Below are 12,812 nucleotides of genomic sequence, written 5' to 3'. Positions count from 1 at the left end.
CCTTGTCATTTATGGCATATAACAAAAGACAGAAAACAAGCTAAAAAACCCAGAAATAAATTTTTTTAAGCTTCCGAGCCGTAAAAGCCAGCCTTTAAGGAGACAAAAGTGGATACAGGCAATAAGACCTGAAGCATCAGCAGGAAGAGTGGGTAAATTGTGGGATCCTGACAATAAAATGTAACTTCTCAATATATCTCCTCCTCTCAGGTTCACATAGGTATAAGCAATCGACATGGTTAAAATTATGAATGTTTTTTTTTTTTTTACAATATCATGTCGCGTTCCAGTGGGCGTAGTTCTCAGAGTAGTTCGAGATCTAGTTGCGCTCTGTCTCAATTGATCCACTTTTATGTCCTGAAACAAACCGTTTTTTGGGGTCGACAGCTTATAAAAATTTATTTCGGGGTTATTTAGCTTGTTTGCTGTACACCTTGTCACACAGCAGCTTTTAGACATTGTTTTGTTTTTTGTTATAAGTCATAAATGACAAGGAGGCAGCCTCTCGCAATGCAAAGTCAATGGAGACGGTTGGATTGTTTTCCCCCGTATTTAGGGCGTGGCCTAAATACGCTCTGTCTCTGTCTTAAAGCTCATATCTCCTTGCTCATGTTCAGTTAAAATACAGATGCAGTTCATTTGCTGTAACCTGTCTTAGATGTAGAGATTAGAGAGCAGTTATGTTTGATTCTCGTCAACAGTCAATTAACAGTTTTCTTCAAACAATCTCCAGAGTGTGCCACAACATCTCTGTTAAAATGTCTCAAACTTTGGGAGAAAATAAATGTACGCCTGGCTTAATGTAATTTCAAGTGGCAACGTGCATCCAAGGATAATAATGTAATACTCTATGTAGGATACCTGGGGTAGTTGTCACACTTTTTACACCACATAACTTGTGGGTACAAAAAAAGCTAATGCAAATTTCCCCTGTTATTGGCCACACTGAAATGTTTTTTTTATTTATTTGTTTATTTATTGTTTTGAGTATTTTTATCTTGTCTTCCAATAGAAATATCCAAACATCCTTTTATTAAGAAAACAATTAGCTATTAATATAAGATATTATTAACATAATATATTAAGTCTTGTTCTAAGAGCAAGATCTAATTTGATGGGTTTTATGCTTAAAACAAGAAAAAAAACTATTTGCCAATGGGGTAAGAAAAACAAAGTTGTTTTCCCTTTTAATGAAGTTTTTTTTTTTTCTTAATCAATAGACAAATGTTTTTTCCTGTCATAAACATAAACCGTTCCAAATGTAGTTAGATTTCTCTGAATACAAGACAAAACACCTTATGTCATTTTGCTTCTCAAGTAAAAGTATAATGTTTTAAGAATGTTTAGATATTTATATTGGAAAATAAGACAACATTCTTGTAATGAAATCAATTATTTTTGCAGTACAGGACAAAAACTACAGTTCATTCAAATCAAACAGACCTTTTGTGAGAACATTACAGCATCAGCTGAAGTTAAACAATAAAATAATCAAAAAGGTAACATGGCCTACAAAAATATCATATAATTGTTTTGGCCAATAAATATAGTAAATAATGAATTGGAGGTTGCCCTAATAAATACCTGCCAACATGACCTTACATTTATGAAAAATACTCCTGTCCCGAGAACACAGTTTCAGTTGAAATCTACCTTCGTTATATAGTTGACCACTGACTGAATGTAAACCAAAGTTGTTCCATGGGGCACACATTGTTAACCCAACAGCTATGATGATAATGGAAATTTAGTTTGAAGCATATCATTCATAAAAATGACTCTAATTTAACAGGGTTTTGAAGTATTTGAATCTAACATACAAAACATGCTTGAGACATTTGAGGCATTTGTGTAATTTCACTTTGAATTCAAAATCCAAATAAGATATAGCCCTTAACACCTCCTAGTGTGACAACCAGCCCCAGCTCCCCAATATCTACACATCTCTAATGTCCCAGAGCCATATTTTGGCTAATGAACCAGAATAAAATCCTCAAGATAATCCAAATTCATTCACATCCATTACCACTACAAATTTTTTTTCAATTTTATTTTCTACCCATTGTGATAACTGTTTGTACAACGTGATCTAGAGGTGGTCTATATGAGGGAAATAATTTTATTATTTGGTGCCTACCTCCATGCTAGGACTGACAGGAGACTGGGCAGGAATGAAAGGGTGGGGAGAGTTAGGGTCAGAGAGAGAAAGACAGACAGACAATATTGTTAATAAGTTGTCATTTTTATTTGAATAGCGCTTTTCACAACACTCATCGTTTCAAAGCAGCTTCACAAAATATCTATAAAGTCTTAGTGATCATTGTCAAGTTTGATTAAATATGATTGTAAATTGAGAATAAAAATAAACAATAAAATAATGAACTGCAATATATAAGGTGAACAAGAAGGGGTATAAACCAAATCTATGATCAGTATCAATAACAAATACAATCATTAAGTCTCTGCGGTTACCTTAGGATTCCAGTGGTCTGTTTTTTATAAGTACAGTTTAATGTTTCAAGTTTTACATTTCCATAAAAAATGGACACCTGAAACTCACCAGTAAATCTAGAGTAAAGAATTAGAGACTTGTTACAACAGTTGAATGGCTTTCTGAATAAGAGTGTTACGACTGAATGAGGGAGCTTCTGACAAAATATAGTGTGAAACTGTTCCCCTTTTATAAGCAGTCATTTTTGCCAGCTTTCCTCCACGTATACTCAAACTCACCAGTAAAGCCTCATCAGATGTGCTGGGAGATGGCTCAGCAGATATAGAGCGAGTGTTTGTCAGCCCAGTGAGGGACACATTAGACAGTCGTCGTTTACGAATGCCACTGCAGTTGTTTGGGATTTTAAATGCACAGCGTTTGTGGTAGTTCAGCCCACAGCCTAACACAAAGACAGCAACAACAAAATTACATGGTGGTGTTTTATTGCCTCTAATGTAATTTTGGCAGAAGTATTGAATGTTGTGTAAAAACCTTTACCTTCACATTTCAGACCCTGCCTCACTAAACCCCACAGCATCTCTCCACAGTGATCGCAGAACGCCGGAGCTCGATATGAGTGAACAAACAAAGAATGAGGTCTGATCTGAAAATCCTCCACAGTTGCTGAGGCTGCAGGTTTCAAATAGAAAACACAAAACCAAAATGCAAAGTTTATCATCTTAGAAGCAACTTACAGCACACAAAAAGAAGTCACTCTCCAAGTTAGAGCCACAATACATTTCATAATAAGATTCATAATATTTTCTGTATTTTTAAAAATATTTAACATTTCACACAATAGAACGTACACATTTTAAAAATTGTGAACCTCTTGAGACCCAGCAAATAATAATTATTTTTTTTTTTGTCATTTTGTTTTGTTTAATGTCAAAATCATATCTGGTGCATAAGAAACATGACAACATTTTTTTAGATTTTATTTATAGTTTTTATTTGATTATACATTATACTTTGTTGCCATGGCAATGTAATGTAAACAAACTTTAAAATGACTGTAAAAATCACAATTTAAACAACTTTACAGCTCAAATAAAAAAAAACAATTTTAACAGAAGAATTAATGCAAGTGCTTTTATAAAATTATAAGCTTCACATTTCTGTATAAACCCTCCAAAAGTTGGCCCCATTCACTTCCATTGTAAGTGCCTCACTTTAACCTCGATATCTGCTTCTTCTTTTTTTTTAAAGAAAAGGCAGAACAAGTTGAAATAATTTTGTGTTGTATAATCAACATTATGCCACAAATGCTGTCGTCTGAGCTAAACTTGTATTGAACCCGGAATATTCCTTTAACACATTATCTGCAACATTACTTAAAAGAAAATAAAAATGAAATAAAAAAGAATATATAAATATATGTATATGAAAGATGCTTATATGTTGTATAATTTGAATGCTCTCTAATATACATATGAATAAGCAGTGCCTGCATTTAATCAGTGACTGTAAAAAATAAAAAGTTGAGTAAACTTAAAAAGTAAATCAACTAGCTGAAATGCATTTTTGAGTATACTTATCTTCACACAAATTAGTTGCAACTAAACAATTTAAAGGAATATTCTGGGTTCGAAACAATTTAAGCTCAGTCGATGGTATTTGTGGCATAATGTTGATTACCACAAAAAGAAGTAAAGATCACGTGTCAGCTCCACCATAGTACTTAATAGTTGGTCCAATTTAAAAGGTGGTGTAAGTAACACGTACTTCAAACATTTAGATCCTCATTCAGCCTGTAGGTTCTACCTTCACTACCAAACTTGACATTGTATGTGCTCACTGTTAAAAAAAATCAAGTTGGTCTGACTTAAAAGGCATACAATTTGACTTTATTGATTGTTTTAATTAATCTAAACTTTTTCTACATTAGATGTAAGATTGAAATTTACAGATTGACTAAAATTGAGTTTATCTGACAAAATGGAAGTTGAATTATCAGCACTCTGGAACTAAAATCTAATTTCATAGGAATATCTCATGTTTCAAAGAAATGTGGTTATTTTTTGTTTTAAACTATAAACCTGCAGTGTCATCCAAATGAAAACATATGTACTGAGCCCTGATGTCCCTTCCAAAGGACATCAAAGACATCAGTGTCTTTCTTGTAAAAGAAAATTATACACTTAAAAATGTTTATTTACAATTAAAAAAGAATCAATCAAATATTAATAATAAATGCTAAATTGTACAGCTAATGTTCATCTTTCCATAAACCTTTCTGGATTGTGATTCATATATATATATAAAAAATAGAAGGTGTCATGGCTAAACCCCAAAACATTTGGTATATCTGAAAAGCCCATGATGTCCTCTATAAAATTCTGAATCTATAAATCTATAAATGAGGCATGTGTTGTCTCAGTTAAAAATAAACTGAGTTCGAGTTAGACAAAAATTAATGGCAGGGCCTCATGAGGATGAACTAAATATAATTCTAAATATAAGTTATAATTTATTTTTTATTATTATTTTTTATTATTGTTTATGTGAGGTATTATTTCACAGAACATGGCCCAATAGGAGTTAGGAAGAATGGCTTTGACCGCCATGAATACATTGTGAATGTGCCTTGCAAGTGCACAATAATATTTAAGCAAGATTGGACTTCAAATAACCATAAACCTTAAAATGTTCTGTTGTTTTGCCAGTAAAAGAATTATCACCACAATATTCCTGTTGAAAACAAATAATCTCTTTGGTGTATTTTTTTAGCTCCCTGTCCTGTAATTAACACAATTTGTGCACTTTAACATAAGTTGCTTATCTGCTAAAACATAAATGTAAATCCTTATTATTTCATTTGACAATTTTGACAACCTCAAACTCTGAAACATCTGCTATTTGTGTGTAATTGTGGTAGGCTAAATTGAAGTGACTCATAGAAGTACTTAATGTCCAATTTACATCTTGAAATAATAATTAAGCTTGTTTTCCGATAACAGCTCACATAAATAAGCACATTTTTCGTATGCATTATTTGGACTTTCAAATTCATGAGGGAATTAACTTCTCTCTTAATCCCAGCAGCAATGAGTAAACATGTCATGATTAAAAAGGAAAACAAATGTTGCAGCGGGAGTTATCTTTTGATTTTATCAACCATCTTCTTCTGAGCTCCCACAAGTCATTTGAATGTTTGGGGCTGCAGATGGATGAGAGTGTGGGCCAAATCTAATCTATCAATGGCCAGTCTGGCACCCCGTCTCCACAGAACTGCCACAAGGCCTGGGCAGCAGGCTCTCTGGCCTTGCTTACTTTTAATCAGATGGGCAGACCATGTGTCTGTCAGCATTAATAGATTAGAGATAGTAGTCCCTCTTGAGTAGCTGGTGGCCAGTACTGATCAATTACCCATTCATTTTGGGTGTCTGAGAGCTCTGAAATTTGACAAAAAGGCATATTCAGAACAACATGACATCATTCTTTTCACTGATGTAAAAGTTTGAAGCACCTTTAAAATCAGCCTCAAACAATCAATTGATACTAAAAAATCATAATAATTGTGTATTTGGTGCATTATCACAAGGTTTTAAAAAGTATATTAATGTATAAGGGAAAGTGTACACTGTATTCCTGAGCAGTTTAACTTAGTCATTAAAATGAGGGAACTATACCCAAAACTGTTAAATAGTTAATTCAACTTAAAAAAATTGTATTTAACGATATAAAAGTTTTGACTTCAAGTAACTCAAATAAAATAAATCAAATAAGTTACATAACTAAAAAATGATAGCATTAAATAATGACGTCATCTCATTACCATATGCTCATTTTTTATCAAACATGGCAGATAATCATTTTACAGCACAAATGCAATTCATTAGACTAGTTTTAAAACATACTAATTAAAACTATGCAGTATATCATATCAGTTTATTTTACATTTTATACAAATGACTGTAAAACTTAAGACCGAAACTACAGTGTTCATTTTAGGACATTCTGAGACATCAGTGTCATTTCTCAGACATAAGACTAAAATGGTTCAGGTCTCAGGAAAAACATTGTCATGCCTAAGGTCTCTTACAATAAGGCATCATAACAAAATGCCTCAGACCAAAAGACATCAGACTAAAAGGCATCAAACTAAAAGGCATCAGACTAAAAGGCATCAGACTAAAAGGCATCAAACTAAAAGGCATCAGACTAAAAGGCATCAGACCAAAAGGCATCAAACTAAAAGGCATCAAACTAAAAGGCATCAGACTAAAAGGCATCAGACTAAAAGACATCAGACTAAAAGGCATCAGACTAAAAGACATCAGACCAAAAGGCATCAGACCAAAAGACATCAGACTAAAAGGCATCAGACTAAAAGACATCAAACTAAAAGGCATCAAACTAAAAGAAATCAGACTAAAAGGCATCAGACAAAAATACATCAGACTAAAAGGCATCAAACTAAAAGGCATCAGACTAAAAGGCATCAAACTGAAAGGCATCAGAATAAAAGACATCAGAATAAAAGGCATCAGACTAAAAGGCATCAAACGAAAAGGCATCAGACTAAAAGGCATCAAACTAAAAGACATCAGACTAAAAGGCATCAGACTAAAAGGCATCAGACAAAAATACATCAGACTAAAAGGCAACAGACTAAAAGACATCAGACTAAAAGACTAAAAGACATCAGACTAAAAGGCATCAGACTAAAAGACATCAGACTAAAAGGCATCAGACAAAAAGACATCAGACTAAAAGGCAACAGACTAAAAGGCATCAGACTAAAAGGAATCAAACTAAAAGACATATAACTAAAAGACTAAAAGACATCAGACTAAAAGGCAACAGACTAAAAGACTAAAAGACATCAGACTAAAAGGCATCAGACAAAAATACATAAGACTAAAAGGCAACAGACTAAAAGACTAAAAGACATCAGACTAAAAGGCATCAGACTAAAAGACATCAGACTAAAAGGCATCAGACAAAAATACATCAGACTAAAAGGCAACAGACTAAAAGGCATCAGACTAAAAGGCATCAGACTAAAAGGCATCAAACTAAAAGACATCAGACTAAAAGGCATCAGAATAAAAGACATCAGACTAAAAGGCATCAAACTAAAAGACATCAGACTAAAAGGCATCAGACACAAATACATCAGACTAAAAGGCAACAGACTAAAAGGCATCAAACTAAAAGACATCAGACTAAAAGGCATCAGACTAAAAGACATCAGACTAAAAGGCATCAGACAAAAATACATCAGACTAAAAGGCATCAGACTAAAAGACATCAGACTAAAAGACATCAGACTAAAAGACTAAAAGACATCAGACTAAAAGGCATCAAACTAAAAGGCATCAGACTAAAAGACATCAGACTAAAAGGCATCAGACTAAAAGGCATCAGACTAAAAGGCATCAAACTAAAAGGCATCAGACTAAAAGGCATCAAACTAAAAGACATCAGACTAAAAGGCATCAAACTAAAAGGCATCAGACTAAAAGACATCAGACTAAAAGGCATCAGACTAAAAGGCATCAGAATAAAAGGCATCAGACTAAAAGACATCAGACTAAAAGGCATCAAACTAAAAGGCATGAGACTAAAAGACATCAGACTAAAAGGCATCAGACTAAAAGGCATCAAACTAAAAGGCATCAGACTAAAAGACATCAGACTAAAAGGCATCAGACTAAAAGACTTCAGACTAAAAGGCATCAAACTAAAAGACATCAGACTCAAAGACTAAAAGACATCAGACTAAAAGGCATCAAACTAAAAGGTATCAGACTAAAAGACATCAGACTAAAAGGAATCAAACTAAAAGGCATTAGACTAAAAGGCATCAAACTAAAAGGCATCAGACTAAAAGGCATCAAACTAAAAGACATCAGACTAAAAGGCATCAGACTAAAAGGCATCAGACTAAAAGGCATCAGACCAAAAGACTAAAAGACATCAGACTAAAAGGCATCAAACTAAAAGAAATCAGACTAAAAGGCATCAAATTAAAAGACATCAGACTAAAAGGCATCAGACTAAAAGGCATCAGACTAAAAGGCATCAAACTAAAAGGCATCAGACTAAAATACATCAGAATAAAAGGCATCAGACTAAAAGACTAAAAGACATCAGACTAAAAGGCATCAAACTAAAAGGCATCAGACTAAAATACATCAAACTAAAAGACATCAGACTAATAGGCATCAGACTAAAAGGCATCAGACTAGAAGACATCAGACTAAAAGACTAAAATACATTAGACTAAAAGACATCAGACTAAAAGGCATCAAACCAAAAGGCATCAGACTAAAAGACATCAGACTAAAAGGCATCAAACTAAAAGGCAACAGACTAAAAGACTAAAAGACATCAGACTAAAAGGCATCAGACTAAAAGACATCAGACTAAAAGGCATCAGACAAAAATACATCAGACTAAAATGCAACAGACTAAAAGGCATCAGACTAAAAGGCATCAGACTAAAATGCATCAAACTAAAAGACATCAGACTAAAAGGCATCAGACTAAAAGACATCAGACTAAAAGGCATCAGACTAAAAGACATCAGACTAAAAGCATCAGACTAAAAGGCATCAAACTAAAAGACATCAGACTAAAAGACATCAGAATAAAAGGCATCAGACAAAAATACATTAGACTAAAAGGCATCAGACTAAAAGGCATCAGACTAAAAGGCATCAAACTAAAAGACATCAGACTAAAAGGCATCAGACTAAAAGACATCAGATTAAAAGGCATCAGACAAAAATACATCAGACTAAAAGGCAACAGAGTAAAAGGCATCAGACTAAAAGGCATCAGACTAAAAGACATCAAACTAAAAGACATCAGACTAAAAGGCATCAGACTAAAAGGCATCAAACTAAAAGGCATCAGACTAAAAGACATCAGACTAAAAGGCATCAAACTAAAAGGCATCAGACTAAAAGGCATTAAACTAAAAGACATCAGACTAAAAGGCATCAAACTAAAAGGCATCAGACTAAAAGGCATCAGACTAAAAGGCATCAGACTAAAAGACATCAGACCAAAAGGCATCAGACTAAAAGGCATCAGACTAAAAGGCATCAGACTAAAAGGCATCAAACTAAAAGGCATCAGACTAAAAGACATCAGACTAAAAGGCATCAGACTAAAAGGCATCAAACGAAAAGGCATCAGACTAAAAGGCATCAAACTAAAAGACATCAGACTAAAAGGCATTAGACTAAAAGGCATCAGACAAAAATACATCAGACTAAAAGGCATTAGACTAAAAGGCATCAGACAAAAATACATCAGACTAAAAGGCAACAGACTAAAAGACATCAGACTAAAAGACTAAAAGACATCAGACTAAAAGGCATCAGACTAAAAGACATCAGACGAAAAGGCATCAGACAAAAAGACATCAGACTAAAAGGCAACAGACTAAAAGGCATCAGACTAAAAGGCATCAAACTAAAAGACATATAACTAAAAGACTAAAAGACATCAGACTAAAAGGCATCAGACTAAAAGACATCAGACTAAAAGGCATCAGACAAAAATACATCAGACTAAAAGGCAACAGACTAAAAGACTAAAAGACATCAGACTAAAAGGCATCAGACTAAAAGACATCAGACTAAAAGGCATCAGACAAAAATACATCAGACTAAAAGGCATCAAACTAAAAGACATCAGACTAAAAGGCATCAGACTAAAAGACATCAGACTAAAAGGCATCAGACAAAAATACATCAGACTAAAAGGCAACAGACTAAAAGACTAAAAGACATCAGACTAAAAGGCATCAGACTAAAAGACATCAGACTAAAAGGCATCAGACAAAAATACATCAGACTAAAAGGCAACAGACTAAAAGGCATCAGACTAAAAGGCATCAGACTAAAAGGCATCAAACTAAAAGACATCAGACTAAAAGGCATCAGACTAAAAGACATCAGACTAAAAGGCATCAGACTAAAAGACATCAGACTTAAAGGCATCAGACAAAAATACATCAGACTAAAAGGCATCAGACTAAAAGGCATCAAACTAAAATACATCAGACTAAAAGGCAACAGACTAAAAGGCATCAGACTAAAAGGCATCAAACTAAAAGACATCAGAATAAAAGGCATCAGACTAAAAGACATCAGACTAAAAGGCATCAGATTAAAAGACATCAGACTAAAAGGCATCAGACAAAAATACATCAGACTAAAAGACATCAAACTAAAAGACATCAGACTAAAAGGCATCAGACTAAAAGACATCAGACTAAAAGGCATCAGACAAAAATACATCAGACTAAATGGCAACAGACTAAAAGGCATCAGACTAAAAGGCATCAGACTAGAAGGCATCAAACTAAAAGACATAAGACTAAAAGGCATCAGACTAAAAGGCATCAAATTAAAAGACATCAGACTAAAAAACTAAAAGACATCAGACTAAAAGGCATCAGACTAAAAGACATCAGACTAAAATACATCAGACTAAAAGGCATCAGACTAAAAGACTAAAAGACATCAGACTAAAAGGCATCAAACTAAAAGACATCAGACTAAAAGGCATCAGACTAAAATACATCAGACTAAAAGGCATCAGACTAAAAGACATCAGACTAAAAGACATCAGACTAAAAGGCATCAAACTAAAAGGCATCAGACTAAAAGGCATCAAACTAAAAGACATCAGACTAAAAGGCATCAAACTAAAAGGCATCAGACTAAAAGACATCAGACTAAAAGGCATCAGAATAAAAGGCATCAGACTAAAAGGCATCAAACTAAAAGGCATGAGACTAAAAGACATCAGACTAAAAGGCATCAGACTAAAAGGCATCAAACTAAAAGGCATCAGACTAAAAGACATCAGACTAAAAGGCATCAGACTAAAAGACATCAGACTAAAAGGCATCAAACTAAAAGACATCAGACTCAAAGACTAAAAGACATCAGACTAAAAGGCATCAAACTAAAAGGCATCAGACTAAAAAACATCAGACTAAAAGGAATCAAACTAAAAGGCATCAGACTAAAAGGCATCAAACTAAAAGGTATAAGACTAAAAGGCATCAAACTAAAAGACATCAGACTAAAAGGCATCAGACTAAAAGGCATCAGACCAAAAGACTAAAAGACATCAGACTAAAAGGCATCAAACTAAAAGACATCAGACTCAAAGACATCAGACTAAAAGACATCAGACTAAAAGACTAAAAGACATCAGACTAAAAGGCATCAAACTAAAAGACATCAGACTAAAAGGCATCAAATTAAAAGGCATCAGACTAAAAGACATCAAACTAAAAGGCATCAGACTAAAAGAAATCAGACTAAAAGGCATCAGACTAAATTACATCAGACTAAAAGGCATCAGACTAAATGACATCAGACTAAAAGGCATCAGACTAAAAGACATCAGACTAAAAGGCATCAAACTAAAAGGCATGAGACTAAAAGACATCAGACTAAAAGGCATCAGACTAAAAGGCATCAAACTAAAAGGCATCAGACTAAAATACATCAGAATAAAAGGCATCAGACTAAAAGACATCAGACTAAAAGACTAAAAGACATCAGACTAAAAGGCATCAAACTAAAAGGCATCAGACTAAAATACATCAAACTAAAAGACATCAGACTAATAGGCATCAGACTAAAAGACTAAAAGACATCAGACTAAAAGGCATCAAACTATAAGACATCAGACTAAAAGGCATCAGACAAAAATACATCAGACTAAAATGCAACAGACTAAAAGGCATCAGACTAAAAGGCATCAGACTAAAAGGCATCAAACTAAAAGACATCAGACTAAAAGGCATCAGACTAAAAGACATCAGACCAAAATCATCAGACAAAAATACATCAGACTAAAAGGCATCAGACTAAAAGGCATCAAACTAAAAGACATCAGACTAAAAGACATCAAACTAAAAGACATCAGACTAAAAGGCATCAGACTAAAAGACATCAGACTAAAAGGCATCAAACTAAAAGGCATCAGACTAAAAGACATCAGACTAAAAAGGCATCAGACTAAAAGACTAGAAGACATCAGACTAAAAGGCATCAAACTAAAAGGCATCAGACTAAAAGACATCAAACTAAAAGACATCAGACTAAAAGGCATCAGACTAAAATACATCAAACTAAAAGGCATCAGACTAAAAGACATCAGACTAAAAGACTAAAAGGCATCAGACTAAAATACATCAGACTAAACGGCATCAGACTAAAAGACATCAGACTAAAAGGCATCAAACTAAAAGGCGTCAGACTAAAAGGCATCAAACTAAAAGGCTTCAGACTAAAAGACATCAGACTAAAAGGCATCAAACTAAAAGGCATCAGACTAA

The 12,812-nt window shown here is 33.8% G+C and overlaps 1 protein-coding gene across 1 annotated transcript in view; it reads right to left on the bottom strand.

Annotated features, from left to right (window-relative positions):
• The window catches only part of LOC127662553 (serine/threonine-protein kinase D1-like), a 69,631-nt gene that overhangs the window by 16,351 nt on the left and 40,468 nt on the right, over window positions 1-12,812 (bottom strand). Inside the window, exons 3-5 of the mRNA XM_052153792.1 lie at window positions 2,990-3,121; window positions 2,731-2,891; window positions 2,138-2,161 (exon numbers count right to left, since the gene is read on the bottom strand). Of these exons, the coding sequence (XP_052009752.1) occupies window positions 2,138-2,161; window positions 2,731-2,891; window positions 2,990-3,121 (317 nt within the window). The remainder of the gene's footprint in view (window positions 1-2,137; window positions 2,162-2,730; window positions 2,892-2,989; window positions 3,122-12,812) is intronic.

This window comes from Xyrauchen texanus, chromosome 22, assembly GCF_025860055.1.
Source record: "Xyrauchen texanus isolate HMW12.3.18 chromosome 22, RBS_HiC_50CHRs, whole genome shotgun sequence".
Classification (NCBI taxonomy): domain Eukaryota; kingdom Metazoa; phylum Chordata; class Actinopteri; order Cypriniformes; family Catostomidae; genus Xyrauchen; species Xyrauchen texanus.
Note: the sequence above shows the minus strand (reverse complement) of the source record. Positions and strands in the feature narration are given on the sequence as shown.